The 23,136-nt window shown below is 44.4% G+C and overlaps 1 protein-coding gene across 5 annotated transcripts in view; it reads left to right on the top strand.

The window, feature by feature from the left end:
• Window positions 1–23,136, top strand: part of LOC119660774 (calcium/calmodulin-dependent protein kinase type 1) — a 396,728-nt gene that overhangs the window by 361,368 nt on the left and 12,224 nt on the right. For all 5 annotated transcript variants that reach the window (XM_038069548.1, XM_038069544.1, XM_038069545.1 and 2 more), the window contains one exon: window positions 1,509–1,596. In XM_038069548.1, the coding sequence (XP_037925476.1) occupies window positions 1,509–1,596 (88 nt within the window). The remainder of the gene's footprint in view (window positions 1–1,508; window positions 1,597–23,136) is intronic.

The raw sequence follows: 23,136 nt of genomic DNA, 5'->3' as shown, positions 1-23,136 counted from the left end.
GAGCTGCCACTCGTCTAGAGTGTGTTGCCGTTCTTCGCGAGCAACCACCTCCCTTGGCTCATCTCCCTTGCGCTTGTATATGGCCCGACGCTCCCTAGCAAGAGGGGCAACGGGAATAACTCCCGCGATCATCATCACGGCCGGTTCAAAGACAGTGCGGTACGCAGACGCCACCCGTAAAGCTCCCCCTCTCTGTACTTGCGCGAGGCGCTTACGATATACTTCCTTTTTAAGAGAGCCAGCCCATACCTCTGCGCCGTAGAGCAGGACAGACTGCGTTGAGCTCATCAGGAGACGTCGCCTACTAGACGTAGGACCCCCAAAGTTTGCCATTAGCCTACTTAACACCGAAACTCCAGCCGCAGCCTTGTTCGCTGCTGCTTGGATTTGCTCAGAAAAGCTCATCTTTGTGTCAAGAGTCAACCCGAGGTACTTTACCGCTGATTTTGACTCGATTATCGACTCGCCGAACGATATGGGATGCAGGGTCCGAATTCTCTTTTTAGTCGGGATGACTACTTCGGTTTTTTCCAGTGCAAGGTTGAAACCATGAGTAGTCATCCATCCGCTTACCCGTCGCATCAATATGCCGAGTCTGCTTTGCGCCTGCTCGACAGTGCGTCCAGCAACAAGCGCTGCGACATTATCTGCGTAGCCGACCAGGCGCGACTCTTCTGGCATGTCGAGTTTAAGCAGACTGTCCTAGGTAGCGTTCCAGAGGTCCGGCCCTAGGATGGATCCCCGTGCTACCCCCGACGTGACCTCCATCCACCTTTGACCCTCTAGTGTTTCATAGAGCAGGGAACGGTTCCTCAGATAGTCCCTCAAAATCCGTAAGAGATAGTTCGGCACGTTGAAGGTATTGTCTAGTGTGCCTAGAATGTCATACGTGCGATGTTGACATAAAAAATCGTAACACACAAACGCATAGACCGAATTCTTGCAAACTTCACATAAACCATAAACTACAAGAACGTACTCTTAAATTTTGGTGACAATCGTTCTGAAGTTAATAAGGAATACGTAGAATTTTCTCAATCAAATAATTGAATTCAGATGTAAATCATATTTTAATCAGAACAAACTCCATGCCAACATCTGGAAATTTTTCGAGTTAGCGGAAACTGGGGACAATTTTTATCGGGAATTTTAAAACTTCCACCACACTTTGCTATAGAATTGCTTGAGTGGCCAATTATCAGCCGACACGTGCTGTATATTGAACTACAACCATTTTTATTCATCTAAAAGTTTCAAATTTCCAAATAAATTCAAAGATTTGTGGGATTTCAATAAGGAATCAAAACTTCTCAAGAAATTTATAATAACTTTCGATTTTGCTTAGCAGTACTTGTCTTATTTCTTATTTCTCATTTGTCGGTTTTCCTTAAAGTCATTTTCATTCGTTTGTATGTATATGTGTAGAAATTTTCGAAGTTATTAGTATTTTCTTGGATATATTTTCGTTTGCTAATGCTAATTGTACATATCTTCCCTTCCTCTTTCAGGATATCGGGCAACGCAGCTAGTAATAAAAATATTCATGGCACTGTATCTGAGCAACTTAAAAAGAATTTTGCAAAATCACGATGGAAGGTAAGTATGTTAATAAGAGCAATTTGCATGTATTAGAGTCTACTTGGGGATAAGCTTTTGATGAGAAGATTGAGGATTTTATCGGATTATTCCGCTTGATGTTTGGACTCGAAAGATTTTCTTTAGGCCGATAAATTGAGTGCACTTGAGTCTTTTGAGATTTTTCCATTCTACCTCCACTTTATGTGATTATAAGTTATAAGTTTTCAGATAAATTTGTTTCTTCTGTTTAACTTTTTTAGGGCACAAACTTTGAACCCTCACTCCCCTATTTTTCACTCAGTATCGGGAATAACATCATTTCGAAAAGTAGTTAACCACCCTTTCATATGATACCCCATACGACTATATTCTGTGGAAAAAAATTATACCCCTTTTTCGCATATATTCAAACTCAACTCAAAATGGCCATTTACTACATGTAAAGGGATGACCACACATTTTCACCAAATTTCATAACAATCGGTTCAGCCGTTTCCGAGTAAATCGGCTGTGAGAGACAGACATTGAATCGATTTTAATAAGGTTTTGTTTTACACAAAACCTCAAAAGCCACCTTTTAAAGGTTTTGTGTAAAATAAAATCTTATTAAAATCGGTTTACTGTCTATTCGTCTGTCTGTCCGTCACACGCATTTTTCTCGGAGACTGTAGCAGCGATTGACATCGAATTTGGTGGAAAGGTGGGAACTGTGAACGCTCACGCATACAGTAAGTTACATCCTGTCCAATTTAAGGGGAGGTCCCCATACATGCAAAAGGAGGGTGTAAATTTTTTTTTACCAAATGTAGTCATGTGGCGTATCAAATGAAAGGTCTCGGTTAGTACTTTCCGAAACCGGTCTTAGTTTTGACATTTGTTGCAAAGGGGGAGTCGAAAAAGATCATTTATTTAACGGGGCCAATCTCAGAAACTGTTCAACCGAAAAATCTGAAAAAAACAAGAGGCTGCCACTATATGGTGGCTACGCGCCGAAATATCTTCTATATTGATATAAAGTTATAATAGGTTATAATAGGTTATAATAGGTAAAAGTTGACACTTCTTTGGAAATTCTAGATTCTCTCGTAATCCAACTCAATCTGTCCCTTCTTCTATCAGCTTCGCTGACTCCACTGCCAACTCCCCACAATAATCCTGCGACCTTCTCTGCACCTATTTCTCTTCAGTGTTTTCTCCCTCGAGCCCTTCACCCTCTACACCTTTCATAACCACAGACTCCTCCGAATCACTAGCCATTCCTCTCCTTACGCCTTCCTTGGTTGAGTTCCTCATTGGTAACCTTGACCCCAATGTCGGACCTGGCCCCGATGGGCTTCCTAATCTCTTCCTCCTTAACTGTAGAAAACACATTTCCCTCCCCCTGTGTATAATCTACAACAAAAGTCTAGATGAATGCTACTTTCCCCGTCTCTGGAAAGAGGCCCTTATCATTCCTATCCTCAAGAGCGGAGACCCTTCCCTTGCTGTGAACTACCGCCCCATTTCTCTTCTCTCCTCTTGCTCCAAAATCCTAGAAAGATACGTCAATGACTGGTTGACCGCGCACTTCGTTCACCTCATTGTCAAAGAGCAGCATGGTTTCGTGAAACATAGATCAACGGCTTCAAATCTTCTGGTCTTTACCAACTTTGTTGCTAAACGCTTGAATTCACGACAGGAGGTACACGCTGTTTATACTGATTTCTCCAAAGCCTTTGACACCGTTGACCATAACATTCTCTTCTCTAAACTTTCTTTGCTAGACTTCCCTCCCTCAGTCATCTCCTGGCTTTCCTCCTATCTCTCATACCGTTCCTGCAAAGTTTCTTTTCATGGTCACTCATCTGGTTCCTTCTCTCCTTCCTCTGGTGTTCCCCAAGGCTCTACACTTGGCCCCCTACTCTTCCTGTTTTTAAGGTTTTGTGTGAAACAAAACCTTATTAGAATCGAGACGGTGTCTGTCTGTCCGTCTGTCCGTCTGTCTGTCTGTCTGTCTGTCTGTCTGTCTGTCTGTCTGTCTGTCACACCCGATTTATTCGGAAACGGCTGGACCGATTGTCACGAAAATCAGTGATAGTATGTAATCTGGTGTTCCCTTTACATGCAGTAAGTGGCGCCATCTTGTGTTAAGTCTAAGGGGGGCTCCCCATACATGTGAATGGAGGGTGCAAATTTTTTTTTCACAGAATGTAGCCATGTGGGGTATCAAATGAAAGGTCTTAATTAGTACTTTTCGAAACTGGTTCAATATTTGATATTGGGTGAAATATAGGGGCGTGAGGGCTCCAAATATCACCCCCAAAAAGTGTAACAGGTCTCGTTCTCAGAACCTATCCAACCGAAAAATCTGAAAAAAATCACAGTGGTGCATCTCTACGAAATCTAGGCCTCAAAATATATCCGGTTCCGATATCTGCACAAATAAGGTTAATAATAGTATATTTCCACATTTTAGAAATTTACCCGGCACCCCCCTTATGTTCATCCCAGAAGTACAAAATTTGGCATGCATATAATAAAGAACATAGTGCACAGTTTGGTCAAGTTTGAAGAAAATCCAATTATTACTAACAAAGTTATAGAGGGTAAAACTTTACCATTTTTTGTGAATTTCGTGCACTCTACAACCCACATGACGTCATCATCACATACCATTTCGTCAATACCACAACGAAATGAGTTGTTATGGATGGGGTCGCAAAGAATTATTTTGTTTTAGTTTTTTAATCATTTGTATGTGAATATCAATTACTCCAACCAGACATGTGTGTATGTAGGTATATAGTATATGCGTGCTAATGAACTTTGCGGGTAGTACCTAATTCAGATAGATATAAGAAGTAAATCGGAAACATGGGTACGATCAATTGATATACGTGCATATATGTGTACAGTATTCGGAAATAGGCAGTTTGTTTGTTTAGGGTGAGCGTAATATGTACGTATGTCTCGTAGTTTGGAAAAATATAAAGGATTATGTCGGATTTGTAGCTATATACGTTGAAATGTCTTACATAAGATGAACACAAAACCTTTATACTCGAAGCGCGAGCTTCCGGTATTCCGACTTGTTTATCAATGACCTCGCGTCCATCCTCACCTGTCCGTATTTGCTTTACGCAGACGACCTTAAATTGTTTGCCTCTGTTTCGTCTCCATTGGACTGTGCTTTCTTACAATCCAACCTTGATAATTTAGCCCGTTGGTGTTCGGTCAACAAACTAAGACTGAATGTCAACAAATGCCACTGGATGCGCTATTTCCTTAAACCCTCACCATCATCCTTTTCCTATTCTCTCAGTGGTCAACCCCTTTCACTACTGACCTCCTTCAAAGACCTGGGTGTAATATTCGACGATAAACTTCGTTTCAATTCCCACTTCGTTGACATCATCAATAGAGTTTCCAAAATGTCTGGTTTTATCCTACGTTCCTCGTCCGACTTTACCTCAATCCAGCCCTCCTTAACACTCTTCAATTCGCTGGTCAAAAACATCCTTGAATATTGCTGTATAGTCTGGTCCCCCTACCGCATCCCTGACGGCCGCGCTCTTGAAGCTGTACAACGCAAATTCACCCGGTCCCTCTTTTATAAAAAGAACCTTCCACGGGTTGATTATCCGTCACGACTCCGCACTCTCAATCTCCCCTCCCTACAGCAACGCCGTAGCTTCCGTGATATGTGTACTCTTTTCAAACTCTGCAATGGTCTGATGGACTGCTCCGCCAACTCGGATATTACTTTCCGTATCGCCTTGTCTCATAACACACGTAATGCGGACATTTTTGATGTACCCCTCGCCGAGCTCGAGATTTACTTCCACTCTCCGATCCCGAGGTTTTGGCGGTCCTACAATGCCCTACAGCTTGGTTCCTTTGACTCGATGTCCCTCTCTAGCTTTAAGCGCAAAATATGCCATTTACTTGCTCCTCCCTCTGAGGACAATATGTAATAAGAAATTTGCTTTCTGTGTATTGTCCTCATTAAATAAATAAATAAATAAATATCACCTGAAAGTTTATTCTCACATAATATATGCGCATATTACGTGTTACGTACTAATGAAAGAAATATACAAAACCTTTCATACCTAAAGCGTCCAGCTTCCGGTTTCCCGACTTGTTTTAATTCTTTTAGGATTGGGAACGTTGGAAATCCGCCATCCAGTTGATGACAGAGCGGACCAATTGAACAGGTACTTTCTCCTATTTGTTTTTGGTCCATAGACCTCTCTGAGGGCCCTTTTAAAAAAAACTACTTACGATTGCAACTCACATTTTACCACTTCACCGGTTTTTACACATTGCCTACCTCAAAGGATCCCAAAATAATTTCATATGAACGACTGAATCTAGACTTTTGAAAAGTGTAGTAAGACTTTTCAAAAGTCTTCAGGTAATACGCCGAGTTCCACCAATTCGATATCCATAAAAGCTGTCTGGCGTCCTGTCCTACGTCATCGCTCCATCTCAGGCAGGGTCTGCCTCGTCTTCTTTTTCTACCGTACTCAGTTCAACTTTCACAGAGAAAAATGGGATTGGTGGGGCTTCGGGAAGGTTTCTTTTCAGAAAATTCCGGATGGTGATGACGGCACCATGTTTTTCGCCCTTAGAGGTATCATCAGCTCTGCATTTTCCGCAATTCTAGTGCCAGTTATTTTCTTTAGATCTTTCATTCTGCAGAAACTCATCTTCAGATTCGGCATATTTAAATCCCTTTGGCATTTTTGGAAACGCCTAAAGAGGGATCATTTCTGATTGAGCAGCTGGTGAGAATTACATCTTTGAACCGCAGATAATCTGTAAACCAAGGTCCGAGGCTTTCATTCGCTGGACTGCTCCCAATTTTTTTTCTAAGGTTCCCATTTGCTTAACCATATTATTTGTAGATGCGTACCAATACTTATTGATTACAACTTGCTCAAAATTAAGTAATGTTTGAAGTGCGAAACTTTATAGACGGATTCGTTGCACGAAAAAAACTAACCTGGAAATAGATTGTTGTCGGTGTCGGACAGTTAGTAGGCCTTTATACTGGCAGAATAAAGTGTGGGCGGATTGTCAAACCTGACAAATTTTCGTCAAAAGGAAACTGACTCTTGCACGGCTGAATAAGACCCACAAATACAGGGCAAATATTGTCAGAAAGCTAGATAGAAGATAAAAGGCTCTCAGAAGGCCTATAGTTTCAAAGAATACGTAAAAAATCATGATAACCTTTGATTTGCAGCTGGGATTTCACTCTAGAGTGTCCGGATGGCTCAAGTGGTTAGAGCGCTGAGCTTGTCGTAGTTGAAGGTCGTGGTTCAAATCTCATTGGTGGCAGAGAGATTTGTTATCGCGACGGTCTTGTGATGAAGTACTCTAACACACTTCAAGGTCCTGCCCTGATCCAACTGGATTGTTGCGCCAACGATTATTATTTCCGAGTTATCACAATCTCGGCAGATGCCGGATTTTACCTAATACTAGCACTAAGTGCCAAGCATTTAGGCTCGGACGATCCTACCTACTTAAAAACTAAAGGGGCGCTGATGGTCCGTCGAGAACTCCCCGCAACATAGAGCACGTATGCAGAATTGTATATTTCTGCACGGTTTGAACCAGACTGTGTGAGAGTCCCAGGACATCAAGGGAAGCCTTGAGGGATTTAGGTACAATACCTGTAGCTGACAATATTATGTGAACTACAACCACCCGCTCGAGACGCCAAATTTCTTCGATTTGCCGAGCCAATGGCTAATAGTTCACCTTCTTCTCCATGTATTTCCGTTCAATGTTGCTATTATGGGGGATAGCAACATCAATAATATACGCGGAGCGACCCGTCTTGTCAGCTAACAGTACGTCAAGCTTGTTGTGTAGAGTGTGGCGATCAGTCAGAACTTGCCGGTCCCAATACATGCTGTAAGCAGAACTATCAAGTACTGCTTGCGGCTCATATCGGTAAACCGGACATGCCCCCGTGATCAGCCCACGCTTGTATGCAAGGTTTTGATGGATAACCTTACATACAGGATTATGTCTGGTGATGTATTGCCATAACAGTACAGCCAGAAATGAGATGATCCAACGTCTTTAACGCCGAACCACACATTCTGCACTGGTCGTTCTCCACCCGTTCTTTCATGATGAGCTTTTTATAAGCTCGGGTGGCGACCACGCCATCCTGAATGGCACACATGAACCCCTCCGTCTCAGCAAAGAGCTCCCCAGGACACAGCCATCTGTTCGATAAATGCAAATCGACAAATGGCTGCCAAAGACAATTCACGTGTTTACCGTGCATTGCCTTCGACTTCCATTCATCGATTCGCTCTTGGTCCGACTTCACTCCACTCAGAGGATTGAAAGATCAATCTTTCAAGTTAAGTGGAGTCAACCCACAGTCTGCCTTACAGACAGCCGCATGCAAGGAACTCGCCTGCTCTTTGCGGTCAAAATAAGCGCGCAGCGAGTCGACTTGGCGATGATGTTGTGCCGCCACGTCAACCACGCCCCTACCTCCGAAGTCACGAGGCAGGTTCATCCGCTCCACGGCAGACTTTGGGTGATGCAATCGGAATTGGGACATAGCTGTCCGTATCTGCCGCTGAACGTTTTCCAGGTCGGTCTTCGTCCACGGCAATATTCCGAATGCATAAGCCAGTGAAGGGATAGCGAATACATTCAACGCGCTCATTTTATTCTTTCCCGAGAGATGCGATTGCAGCACCAGCTTTACACGTCCCAGGACAGCCGAGCTTCCTTCAGATCACCAACTCGAGCATGGGTTCCTTGCAGAATTCCTAGGTACTTGTAGAAATCTGTCTCGGTCATAGCTTCGATGTGGAGGTCACCAATGCTATGTCCGGCATGCGGCTCGTGATGACCTTTGCGGATGGCTTGGATTCGACATTTGTCTAATCCAAACTCCATCCGAATATCACGGCTGAACATGTCTATTATTCGCAACAGACTTCTAAGATGGTTGTCAGTACCAGCATACATCTTGATGTCATCTAGGTACATCAAGTGTGTCAGTTCGCACTTAGCACGTAGGCCATATTTTATTGCAAAACCATGCCCTCTAGCATCATTCAGTAGCCATGAAAGGGGGTTCAGTGCCATACAAAACCAAAGAGGACTCAATGAATCCCCCTGAAAGATGCCCCTCCGTATACGGATGGACTCTGAGGTATTAACACCCTCAGATGTACGCACCGATAAGGTGGTATGCCACCCTTCCATGACTGTCGCCAAAAACTTTATTAGTTTCGGATCAATGCGATACAGATGTAGGATGTCGATTAGCCAGGTATGCGGAACGCTATGAAAAGCCTTGGCATAATCGATATAGCAACTGAAGAGGTTTCTTTTGCGCCAACGATTATTATTATTATTAGTATTTCACTCTCGTTTGCTTGTAAAAATAGAGTAAGTTGTGTTTCCAAATGCAAAGAATGTGATTTACTCTTCAAAAATGTTGATGTTTAATCCAATTTTTTTCAACCGTTACACAAAATGAATTTTCATTTTATCGTGATAAAAGTTTGTTAAAAACAAATTATCCTAGGTGATCAATTTGTTGTTATAATAAGTTAAATGGAAACCTATAGTGTCCGTGCAAAGACGCGTGTGTATTATTTCATTCACCTCGTCCAGGGACAACCTGACGCAAGAATGAATTTAGTAAAATGCAACACTCCTTCGTTTTCTCACATTTTTGAACCCCTTAGCTTTCTCAATTTACTCCTTCCAGTTTCCTAATTCCCATTCCAACATTCACTAATGCCAAAATTTAAAAAAAAAATTTCAATGCTTACATAATACTAATTTCCTAATCCATATTGTATACTGAACGTGAGCAAACAAAGGAAATGTGGCTTTTATTGTGTACACGCGTAATGTCAGTCCTCTAGTTGACAATGAACAAACAACGCTATGCAACTTTTTCCGCCCCTGTCGTCGACTTGGAATTGAAAGTTCAAGGTCGGGGTCAGTGACAAATAGGCTTGAACCGGAGATCAGCCGGACCGAGAGCAGTTGTTAAAGAGTTGTCGGCAGGTATATTATCAATTTCATTTTGAGGAGTGCAGTAATTGCATTTGAATGAAAATTAAAAGTGTCCCCAATACGTGCAAGGAAAGTGTAGCGAAGCAACCAGGATAGCGGAGTTCGACCTCGATGTGGACCACAGCTCTTTGATTTGTGAGCCTTGGAGGCAAGGCAAACTAATCAAATTAAGAGGAGGTTTGTTGTTATAAATTACAGAATTTTATGATAACAACTTTGGCTATCGTATCAATTTTCATCTAGGCCAATTCCCAGATAGCAAACCTGTATTATCAGTTGGTAATGTATTGGACTAATAGTTATCGTAGGGTTTTAGTATGTTTGCCTACAATGTAGTATAGTAATTCGCAATTCTCTCATGAAAAGTACTAATTTGGTGTACCTTATTGATTTCAATACGGTTACCATGAAACCAATGCAAGTGGTATGCTACATATCAGCTATATTGCTGCAAATTTGTGTCCATCTACAATAAACTGACGGCGAACTTTCAAGTAAATTTCTGAAATACAGTAATGTGCTGGGATTAACTTTCTCTAACTCAAAGGTTCTGTTTCTTCTTTTGGGACTCTTATTTCAAGCTCACACTCCCCTATGTTCGTTTGATACTCCACACGGCCACATAGACATTTTGAGTCCTCACTCTCCTGCGTTTCACCCAATATCAGAATCTGTGAAATGAAATGTTGCAGCTTCTTATCTCATGTATGGGGCCCTCCTTAAAAGCAACACAAAATGATGCAACACTTCGCATGTGTAGCAGTTCACAGACCACACAGTTCCGACCGTTTCGGAGTAAATCCTGTGTGACAGATGGACAGGCAGACAAAAGGAACAGACAGATGGAGTGTATTTTATAGCACTGGCGAGGGGTAACATACATCTTAAGTTTAGTTTTAAGGTTCGAAAACTTATTGTTGGTTTCTATTCTAGGAAGATTCAATCAAATGAATATGTAAAACAAGTCGGAATACAGGAAGCTCGGCGCTTCAGGTATAAAGGTTTTGTATTCATCTTATGTGAGTAGCCCTCTATGCAGGTTTTTCCATCGAATGTAAGATATTCCGTAGTAGATTGTCAAACAAAATATGCATATATACATGCATATGAATCGCGTAAATATTGTGCTGAAAATTGCATTTCCACTTTATTCTGTATACCAAAACGTACATACGTGCACACACGTCCATCTTATTGAACACTTACCCCCTTTTTTTTTTTTTTCTTTGTGCGTACACGGAGGAAGATCTTAAAAAGACACGTTCGCCGTAGCTCCGCCGCCCGAACGGCGGAACTACAGCGGGCGCGTGTGGAATTCACACCCACTAAAAACCACCCCCGGTCTCTCCAGCCCCAGCCCCGCGGGACCACCATTGAGGTATTACTTCGCAGGTTAGGTTTGCTCTTAGGCACTCATCCTTCTCCTATTTGCAGCTTTCCTCCTTCTTTGTTCCTTCAGCAACTCCTTCTGCATTTGGATGGTTGCGGAACCAACCGCAAGCCACTTCTCCTCGGACTCCAGCATCTCAGCAACCAAGCTCTCCGGGGTCCCGCTCCTGCCCAGCACCTGGTTTAAGCTCCTTCTCTCCATCGCAAATCGTGGGCAGTGAAACATCACATGCTCTGGATCCTCGGTTATGCCATCGCATCTGGGACAGTTCGGAGAATCATCCAACCCAAAGCGATGCAGATACTGCCTGTAGCAACCACCGTGTCCCGTGAGGAGCTGGGTAATGTGGTAGTTGGTCTCCCCATGTTTTCGCTCAAGCCACACCATAATGTTGGGAATGAGCCTGTGCGTCCACCGTCCTTTCGTAGACTCGTCCCATCTGCGTTGCCAGAGATCAAGCGACTCTGACCTTGCCGCATTTCTACGCTTTGCATGCCCCACCATATGTCTGGCATTGTACAGGACACTCATTTCTTTGGCCAGAATGTCAACCGGGATCATGCCTGCCACCACCAATACTGCCACATCTGATGTGGTTCTAAAAGCACTGCAAACCCTCAAAGCCATCTGCCGGTAAACCGAGTTCACCTGCTTCCGTCTCTGAAAGTTTGCAAGCGCCTCTGCCCACACAGGCGACGAGTAGAGCAGGATGGAGCGCACCACTCCGGCTAGCACCAACCTCCGGCAATGTTTCGGTCCACCAATATTTGGCAACATTTTTGCAAGTGCCGTGGTGGCACTGGCTGCCTTTTGGCATGCATACTCTAGGTGTTCCATAAAACTCAATTTGGTGTCAATTATTACCCCCAGGTATTTGATAGCCGGCTTTGATACGACCGTATGTCCACCGACTTTCACTTTTACAGTGTTATTTTTCCTGCGTTTCGTTATTAAGACCGCTTCCGTTTTCGCGTCCGCCAAGGTCAGCCCGGCCTTTTCTAGCCAAGACTTTACCGCTCTCACTGTTTCCGTTGCGTAAACCTCCACATCTGGGTGTTTTGCTGCAACAACCACAGCTAGGTCATCAGCAAAGCCGACAATCGTAGTCTCCTCTGGGACGGAAAGAGCAAGCACTCCCTTATACATGATATTCCACAACAGAGGACCAAGTACCGATCCCTGTGGTACCCCGGCTGTGACAATGCACTCTTTGGGGCCCTCACCCGTCCCGTACCAGAGAGTCCTCTCTGAGAGATAGTTTTCCACCAAATTCACTAAGTATCCGGGGACACCTATGTCAGTCAATGCCGCTTTAATTCTATTCCAGTTGGCCGAGTTGAATTCGTTTTTTTCGCTGCTTGGCCCGTTTGGTCTTTGACCTAAACGCTACCACCGCGGTTTCGATATGGTTCACTTAGTATGGCCACATCGATGTTTTTCTCGCGGATGGTTTGCGCGAGTAGATCCTGCACCGCCTCGCAGTGGTTGAGGTTGATTTGTATCAACCTCATTTGCGATTTGTGCTAAGGGCTCTCCTGTATTCCGGCACCTGCTGCTGCCCGCAATGTGCCGATGGTCCACACCCTCCTTTCCTTTGCACAGTAGACAATTTGGGTCAGCTCCGCAGTCCTTGCTGATATGGCCTTCCACTCCGCATCTCCTGCATTGCTTTGACCTGTCATTTGGGTTAGTGCATGACTTCGCAATGTGACCAAAGCCAAGGCATCTAAAGCACCGTTTTAACGCCACCTGTTCCCTAAGGCGACACATAACCCAGCCTATTCTCACTCTCCCTGCTGCTAACAGTTTGAGTGCGTTCTCCACTGGTAGGCTGATGATGGCGGTTTGTGTTCCTCCATAGGCTTTCATTAGCGTTTTCACCACTGACTCTTGTAGTCCGGTAAGATCGAACTGTTTCTCCAACGCTTCGCGAACCTCCTCCTTCGTCGTGATTTCATCTATATCTTTGCAGATTGCAGTAATCTCCGACCTGCTAGCTCTTATGTCGGCTTCCTGCCCTAAAGTCTTCCCGATTTGGCTTAAGAATTTGTCCGCGGTTACATCCTTGGATTTCTTAAGTTCCAACATAAGATCTCCCTTCTGGGATCATCTAATGCGGCCGACGTTGTCTCCCAAATTGGTGAGTTCGGGGTCTGTCTTCACTTTCCTGAGAATGTCGGCATATGACCCTTCGCCCCGTTTGGAAATGAAAATCACCTCCGGTCTAATCTTCCTCCGATAATTTCTTTTCCGCGGTTCTACCTTCCTCCAAACTTCCGCATCCGCCTTTGAAGGTTCGATCCCTTTTCTCGAGGTAGCCACTGCAGTATGTTCACTGGCAGCTTCAGACGTACTTTTCATGAACTCCGCCTTTTTGGGAGTTGAGTCCTTTTTTCTTTTCGGAGTTTGCTGGCCTGTTGAGTCATTCAGCTTCTCGCGCAGCCTCTTCCCCGGTTTCTCCCCTTTTGTGTTTTGAACCGGCGTTACTTGAGTTGCCTGGTTCACTTTTCCAATCGGCGACTTCCCTACTCGTTCATCCTGGGCCTTGCCGTACGTCAAACGGATGCCTCTTATCATGGCCCTTATATTTTGGTGAATGTTCCTGCGCTCCTTTATAAACTCACACAGCTCCATGATCTTTTTACCGAGGGCAGTAAAGGCAGCTCCAGACTGATCACTGCCCGAAACATCGCTCGGGTAAATCGGCATCAGTGATTCTTCCTCATCGAAGACTCCCGCTATACGCTTCCCACTGAGGGTAGCGATCGTGGGGGCTTGTGCCCGTGTGGGAGGGGATCTGCGAAAAATCGAACTCCTTCTGAACGGGTCCATCACTAGAGCCAGTTCAAGTTCCTCCCGTACGCTTGTAACATTAGATGCCACAGTAGCAAGGTTCCCACTACTGAGGCACTGCGGTCGTTGGATATCGACGGCCGGGAGCCCGCTTGCTCACTCCCAAAAACCGCCGGTACTGGGTTTCCGAAGCCCTGCACCGTAACTTCATTCTTCTTCTGCTCCTCCATGTTTGGTTTTATTTCTGGGTATCCTTCCCATAGCCAATTTTTATCCACGGGTGGGCGTTTACTTCCCACCTACCCGGCCTGCGTACATGTGCATAGCCATGACACATTCGCCGAGCATTCCCTTATCCGCACGAAGGGACGCGCCTGATGGGAGATTTGGTAACTCCACACAGGAATGTAAGATATTCCGTAGTAGATTGCCAAACAAAATATGCATATATACATGCATATGAATCGCGCAAATATTGTGCGGAAAATTGTTCTAACGCATCTTCACGCATTTCCACTTTATTCTGTGTACGAAAACGTACATACGTACACACACGTCCATCTTATTGAACACTACCCCCATATTTCATTACCATTTATTTATTTATTTATTTATTTAATTAACGGACAACAAACAGATAGAATTCCAATTAATTATTGTCCTCAGGAGGAGGAGGAGAAAGTAAAAAACTTATCCTACGTTTAAAATTACTTAAAGTAGGGAAGTTAAAAGGACCAAGATGTTTTGCATTATAATTACGGCAAAGCCTGGGAATCCGGGAATGAAAATATACATATACACCCTCAGATGCCTGTCTCCAGTAATTGATAATGATATCCAGATAACTAGGAAAGCTAAAACCGAAAAGCGAAAGTGACTCCATGGCTCCGCCATTCATATAAGTTCATTTTATACATATAATGACGTCATACACGTCGTAGAGTGCAATAAATTTCCGTCAAATGCAATACTTTGACTTTCAATGACTTTGTTAATAATAGTTTCCAGATTATTATAATAGTAAAATATTATTAACTTTATTTGTATAGACATTGGAACGAGATGTATTTTGAAGCTAAGATTTCGTATAGTTGCATTTCAGATTTTTCGGTTGGATAGGTTCTCAGAACGAGACCTGTTTCACATTTTGGGGGACACATTTTGAGCCCTCACTCTCCTATGTTTCCCCTAATACCAGATCAGTTTCAGAAAGTATTAATTGAGCCCTTTCATTTGATACCCATATGACATTTTATGAAAAGTTACACACAGACCACATATTCTCATAAAATTTCGTGACTATCAGTTAGTAAATGGTATTCTATAAAAAAATTAGGCGTTGCAGGTGTAGAGACAAATATACAAATAATATATTCTTCTTCTGTGCTTTTGTCAGGTAAATGTCTGTGTTTGTATCAGACATCAGACAGACAAATGTCTGTTTCAGACAAAGTCAGCTCACAGTGGACACATATTTGTACGCATCTCAATTTGGAATTTTGGCTTGCGGCCATTTGTCTGAGACAGGCATTTGTCTGACGCAGACGTTCATCTGGATGATGTCTGATACATGCACAGACACATACCTCACAAAAGCACAGAAGAAGAAGAATATGTTATCTTTGCTTTCAAATGCTTACTCTTCACAAAACAATTCTTCAGACTTGAAAATATCTTTCGAGTTTATTGTACATACTTTTTCTCTACATCTGCAACGCCTTTTAATTGTCTTATTGGATATTAACTCCGACTCCACCATTATTATTTTTATTCTGTTAAGGGAAAGTCGCACCGCGTCCTTGAAGAACTATTGTGCCCCTTTTACTGGTTATAGTGTACCTGTTGATCATAGTATCCCAAGCAGGCCTGTAACCGTTAGGAACTTTAATATGTTCCCCACTTCCAGAAGTTTCAGCTTTGCATCTGGTATTAAGTGTTCTCCCAGATGTATCGACCTACTTTGCACAAGTGTTGGACACTGTCCCAGGACGTGCATAGAGGTTTCGTCCTCCTCCTCACACAACCTGCAGGCAGTGTCCGTAGATATCCCTAGCTTCCCTAGGTGATAGTTCAGCCGACAATGACCAGTGGGAATTCCCACTATGATTCGGAGATTCTTTTTGGTGAGGTTTAAGCAATCCTTTGTACGCATGGGTTCGTATCCCCCAATAAGCACCCTGGACTGCTCAATCCCTGGTAGGCCCCCCCAATATAGTTCCCTCAACCATTTCTCTTCGTTTCTTAGATTCATAGTCATGAAACCGTTTCCGATTCCACAGAAGGGTTGTGGCCCGTGTAAAGGCATCCCTGCTCCCTTCTTGGCTAGTTCATACGCTGCCTCATTGCCTTCCAATCCAGCATGGCCTGGAACCCAAAGTATCCAGACCTTGTTGGACGAGCCGAGTGTATTCAGTCTCTTAAGGCATTCCCATACCAGTTTAGAGTTCACCTGGTTGGACCTAAGTGCCTTGATCGCTGCTTGGCTATCGGTGAGAATAGCTATGTTCTGCCCCCTGTAGTCCCTTTGCAGATTAAAGGAGGTACATTTGTCTATGGCGTAAATTTCCGCCTGGAATATGCTAGTGTACCTGCCCATTGGCTCAAAGTACATTTTCCTTGGACCAATGACACCGGAACCCGCTCCCTCTGCTGTTAGGGATCCGTCAGTGTACCAAGTAATCAGTTGCTGGTTTAAGCCGTATGTCGCAGCCACGCTCTCCCAGTTTGCCTTGTTACTCCAACGTGTTTTAAACTTCTTATCGAAGTGAAACCTCGTTGTCATGTTGTCCCTCGGTATCAGTAATTCGGGATACCGCCTAGAAAGGATATCAATCTTCCTTCGATTTAGGCAGCTCCCCGCCTCACTCATACTACCGGCCATCCTGAAAGTTGATCTCCTTGCCTGCATCTGTATGTGCAGATGGAGAGTGGTTAATCCCAGAAGGACCTCCAGGGATGCCGTTGGGCATGTCCTCATTGCCCCACTGATACACACGCAAGCCAGCCTTTGGAGCTTATGTAATTCCCTGGCTTGTTTCTGTCTGTTTCTCGTTTCACCTCCATATCATGTAATGTTATGGCTTTCAGGTGATCCAACTTACGCCTCCTAGTGAATGGTACTATGGTGGTTTTGGTTGGGTTGATCCGCAGTCCCACCTTCCTGCACCAGGCACTAGTAACCCTTAATCCAGTTTGGATTCTATCACATAGGGTATCTTCATATTTGCTCCTACAGATTAGAGCAATGTCATCCGTGTAGCCCTGGACTTGTATTCCAGTGTTAGTTAACACGTCCAGGAGTTCATCCACTACCATACTCCACATCAGCGGCGATAGTACTCCACCCTGTGGACAGCCTTGAGTGGTGTTCATGATAATAGAATTTGTACCTGTTTGTACCTCTATTTGTCTGCTTTCTAGCATTTTGCCCATCCAGAGTGCCAGGGTATTTCCCACTCCTTTGCGGCTCAGGGCATCCTGTATCTCTGTGTGCGATGTGTTGTCGAATGCTCCTTCGATATCCAAAAACGCGCACAGTGCAATTTCTTTTGTTTCTATGGCGTCCCGTAGTACCTCTGTCAGCTGATACAGAGCAGTTTCAGTTGACCGTCCTGCCCGGTAAGCGTGTTGACAGTGATGTAGGGGATTACGCTTTAGAACGTTAGTTCTAATATAGTTGTCTATGACCTTCTCCACCGTTTTGAGTATGAACGATGTTAGGCAGATTGGTCTGAAAGATTTAGGGTGAAAAGGATCCTTTTTACCCGCTTTCGGAATAAAGACCACTTTTGCTCGTCTCCATGCCCTTGGTATGTAACCCAGTGCTATGCTCCCCCTTGCCACCCTCAGAAGAGACTCTAAGATAATTCCTAGGCCTCTCTGGATAAGTGCTGGGAAAATGCCATCTACTCCGGGAGATTTCATTGGTTGAAAAGTTCCCACTGCCCATCTTAGCCTAGCTTCTGAGCATACCTCTTTTGCTAGTTTCCAGCTCCACCATATATACGTACATGATCAGATTAAGGCGCTAACATTCGCTATCCAAACGAATACTAACATTTCAACAAAAAAAATCGTATTCGCACTTGGAAATATAAATCGAACAGAATTCGTATTCGTACCCGTAACCTTTTGGACGTGAGAATATTCTCATATACCGGCATCAAATCAGTTGCATCCACATCAACAGCTCGTTTCTTTTGCTTCTTCCGGTATAGATGGAGGCAATGGTTTTAACAGGCAAGATTTACCTTGCAATCCATCCTCCTTAGTGGCTCAAGTTTTCTTCTTTTGCCTTTCCTCTTCTAAAAACTACAAGGGCTGGAAGGAGCAGCTCCACGAGAGAACCATCAAGATGGCTTAAATGAATTGGTGCCAGAAATGAATTCGCTTTTATTTGGAGGAGCAAGATCCTTCTTAGTCTCATCCCGTGGAGTTCACACGGGCTATCGATTTCCTTAGCCTAAACTTGCACGAAGTCGCCTGGTCCCACCCAGAACTAGGTAACCGTGAAGGAAGGTCATGGAGGTCTCGCTTTCCTCTCTGCGCCTATTATAAGGTAGGCCTGTTTTTCGAAAATTGGCCAAAGGTCCACGAAGGGCGCCGTGATACTATACCCACTCGCGAGCATTTGGCTGATAAGCTCCGATGTCCTTTTAGCGCGGGTAATGGAGTGCTGCAACCTGGAGTCAGCTGACAAATTATATCAACATATTCCACTCCAGAGTAGCATGCCGAGTGATTTTCAAGTGTGAAACCACGCTTACCCAGTTCATTGTCCCAGTTTCTCCTTTCTACATTTTTGTGTCGGGAGAGAAGAGAAAAAAACCTTCGAGTGAACTGCCCAGAATTTTAAGTTTTCCCCTACATCGTTCCACAAACTTAAAAGTTATTATCACCAATTAAGGACAATTTTAGGCTTTGCCTGAGGTCTCATTGGTAGGAGGTCCAAAATGTTACTATGACCGTGGGGCAAGATACTAGTCCAGTATCCTGAGAGCGTGATACCACTCCACAATACAATGTACTTAATATGATTTTAAAATGGAAAAGGTGCTGATAAGTACGTCAAAGGCAATTGTTTGCCCAAGTAGATGCTGTTAAGCTTGGTCCTATTGTACTCCTTCCTAATAAAGCTATTACTGCGAATTGGACGAACTGTGGCTGTGTACATTCCTAAAAAAAACACTTTTCAACGGAGTCTCGACCTTTTCAATTTCTCATGACGTTTTCTAAGCCCTAAAAGCTAGCATAGCTAGCATAGTGGCCAGCATGGCCACAGTTTTATGTTTAATCTCAAATTTTTCACTCAACGCCTTACCTATATCGACCCACCTCGCGGATTTGATAACGTCGCCTACATCCAGTGTTTTGAAGAGCACCAATCATAGACAGTGACAACCGTGTGCCTTAGCTCGTCTGATTGTTTAGATAACTTTCACAATCGTATAGATTGCGGATCGTTCTGCATTAAAACCACACTGTTTTGTCGACGAGTCTCCCATCCCATGCATGCAGCTTCCTAGTTGCGGATTCGAGTTTATGCTTAAAAACTTACAAGTTACAGCAGTTGGTTGAAGGTAACATACGCTCGCTGTGCTTTTTTGTCCTTCACGGGCAAGACCACCTCATCTCTTACAGTGAAAAGCTAGCAGTCCTCAATACGTTCCTTATCGTCAATAGCGTCATTTCAAGCAAGATAGACAGGAAAAATGTCTGCATGATATTCTCCATCCTAGTTGCATCGAATTTTTGCTTCATCAGTTTCCTTCAGCAATGTGCTTTTTGCCTACGTGACAAAGTTCTCTTTTCGCAGTTCGGTGTTTAACTGATCTATCATTTACCGATTCCCGGAGTGGATCCCCTTTTTGGTACTACAATATCGCAAGCTGATGAGATAAGGTTCATAGTTTAGCCAATTATCAGGATATCAAAATATTGAGAGAAGCTGCTTATCACTTCGAGGGAATTGCACTGGTGCTATATAGGATTCCAATGGTCTCTACATTGCCTGCACTAAGCAATTCGCAGCAAAAGTCAAGTCGGAGATAGTGTCCAGGCGGCTTCCTCTAAGACTTGCGTTTCGTGAAAATCTGGCTGAGCCGTGACATACCCAAGGGGGATGGTATTGAAGTCTCCGCAAATTAGGAATCTCTTAAGGCGCTGAGTCTTTTTCGAATAGCCTCCCTCGATTTCGCTCGCTGAGAAGCAACAAGTCAGCTAGCTTTTGTCATACCATCTGCCAGTTACTGAGCCAAGTATACTATGCTTGCAGAGAACACAAAATTCTTGTGTCGCGCAAGTGTTGGTTTTCATACGCCACCTCGCGGGATTAATAACAAGAAATGCTCTGCTCCTGTTCTATATTTCGCACATTCGAACTATGCGTCCATGGCTCCCCCTCGGACACTACCTTGTCGTGGTGGGGGAGCCTGTAGTAGTTTACTACTACACTAAGGGTGTCCAAAAATATGAATATGGAAACGATGGACTTAAACTCTCCAAGTGGTAGGAATACACAGACTTCGAATCCACCCACAACCATGAGCAATCATGTCGCGGCCGAGGCGCGGATTTTGGAGGCCTCACCACATTCATATTCGCCTACAGATCAATCTGTAGAAGGCATGCTTTCCGACTCAGTGGAAAGTTTGCACTTGGTGCCTACGGCGAAGTTAGCCAGAAAGGAAAGTACGGAAACTCTCAAATTGGGAGAAACTGGAAATCCGACTACGGTCGTCTGCGGTACTACAGCCCAAATCTACCCGCAAGCGGAAGAGGAAGGTCCGGCGGAAGGGAACTTCGGCCACTAAGGAGGGGGGACTACAGGCTGAATCCTGCCTGTCAGAACCTTCTCCTTCATCCATACCGGGAAGAGCGGAAGAACGGGAAGCTGGTGACGTGGAAGTTACTGGTTTAACGCCGTGAACCTGGATAGGCGCTAAGCCGACGGCAGAAGAGAGCACTGCGAAGGAAGATGAAACACCTTGGGAATGAGGACATGGACGTGGCTGTACCACTAGGCGCGGTAACGCCCAGAGAAATCGGACACAAGGAAGCGGAATCTCCGGCGGAAGGTGGGGATAAACTGGAAACCCCTGTAAGATCCACACTGGACGCACCAGACTCTTCTGTCAGCGGTAATGCGCGCAAGAAGCGTAAGACCAACACATCAGCTGTGGCCAACGCTTTATTGTGCTCCGCACCAGGGCTTATATCCACGGGCCTCGCGGGGATTAGGACCGGTGTGCCGCACTGGGGAAGGGACTACAGAGTGAATCCTACCTGCGAGTAACTTCTCCTACACCTTCCAAGGAACAGGCGGAAGGAAGGGAAGCCAGAGACGTGAACGAAACTGACTTAATGCCAGTTCGAGTGATCGAATCTATGCAACCCGGACACCGCAAAGCAATTGAGGTGCTAAGTGGAAAACAGACGAATGCTCTACGAGATGAGATCTTTCGTGGATGAGAACATGGGAATTTGGGTACTTCCAAGTACGGCTTTTCTCAGAGAAATCAATCACGAGGGGATCGAGTCTCTGGCGGTACGGTGTGGCGGAAACCCCGTCATACGCGGACTGCCGCATATGCTTCTAACTGTTTTCCATAAAACAATAGACTAAGTTTATGTCGAAAAACATAAAGATTGGTCAAATCCACCTGCAGCATGCCAAAGCTCCCTCCTACCTGTTGGCAGCGAGAATTACAAAGCTACAGGATTTCCCTATATCTTTCTGGTGCAAGAACCGTGGGTTCGATTTAACAGAATCTGTGGCATTGGATCAGTAAAGGGGGCTAGGATCTTCTACGACGAAAGATCCATAAGACCGAGAGCTTGCGTCCTGATGTCAAGACGGTTAGAGGCAACTATGCTGAGACAATATTGTTCCCAGGACTTAGCTACGGTCATCATACAATACCAGATAAATGGCGAGAGGAAAAACATCATAGTTGCCTCCGCTTATTTACCCTATGATTCTTTGTATCCTCCACCGACGCAAGAACTTAGGGATCTGGTGGCGTATGCAGAATCAAGTGGTCTCGAACTCTTAATAGATTGCGATGCGAATGCTCAACATATTTGTTGGGGCAGTAGCAAATGCAATCCAAGAGGAGAGAAGCTATTTGATTTCATCACTTCAGCTGGTCTTATGACTGCAAACGTAGGGTGCGCCCCTACGTTCGTGGGACCGAGAAGAAGCGAAGTAATTGACCTAACAATCTGTACCCAAAAATTGTTAGAGTTGATTACACACTGGCGAGTGCTAGACGATGTTTCACTGTCAGATCACCGATATCTAGAATTCAATCTGACTATTGCGGGCGAACAGTCTGCAGTACAAAGACGAAACCCTAGGAAAATGGATTGGGCAAAGTTCAATGAACTCCTTGGCAATAAAGTACAGTTCCCTAGGCGACTAAGGACTCCTTTGGTGCTGGAAGATGAATTGAAAACTCTGAACTACACACTCTTAGAGTGCTATGAAGAGGCTTGTCCTATTTGCCGAGGCCAAAGCAGTAAAACGGTTCCCTGGTGGAACCGAGAACTGCAAAAACTCAGGAAATCAACCAGGCGACTTCTAAATCGCGCTTGCAAAAGTAACAAGAACGAAGACTGGTTAAATTTCAGGAACTCACAACGTGAATATAAGAGGCTCGTGAAGTGCTCGAAACGAGACTCCTTTAGAGCGTACTGTGAGGAACTGGAAGGCGAAAGGGAGACTTCAAGGCTGTGCAGTGTCCTCAAAAAGGATGAGTCGGCCAAGTTGGATTTTCTTAGAAAACCCGACGGTAGTTTCACGATCTCCAGACTGGACTCAGTACAGACCCTCCTGGAAGTACACCACCCGGGAGAACGGGTGGGAGAAGTGATAGGGGGAGAGTTGACGGTTCTTGCAACCCCTTCAACACACAAGTGTTGCAAGGGGAACTGGAACACTGCGAAAACGGTTGTTACCCATGAAAAGGTGAGAGCTGCCATACTGTCCTTTGAACATTTCAAAGCACCTGGCATGGATGGCATCTATCCGGCAATGCTAAAGGAGGGTATGGAGCATTTAGAGCGACCTCTAAGAAATATTTTTCGAGGATGTCTTGGTCTGGGCTACGTGCCTTCCTCTTGGCAACAGGTTAAGGTAGTTTTCATACCGAAACATGGGAAAGATGACTATTCTAATCCAAAGAACTTCAGACAGATCAGCTTGACTTCATTCTTGCTGAAAGGTTTGGAGAGACTGGTGGAGCGTCACATTCGTGGAAACGCACTTAGGTCACACCCACTTAGTGAAAACCAACATGCTTACCAATGTGGAAAGTCCT

The sequence above is a fragment of the Hermetia illucens genome, chromosome 7 (genome assembly GCF_905115235.1).
Source record: "Hermetia illucens chromosome 7, iHerIll2.2.curated.20191125, whole genome shotgun sequence".
Lineage (NCBI taxonomy): Eukaryota > Metazoa > Arthropoda > Insecta > Diptera > Stratiomyidae > Hermetia > Hermetia illucens.
The sequence above is the reverse complement of the archived record's forward strand: the minus strand, read 5'-3'. Positions and strand labels throughout refer to the sequence as shown.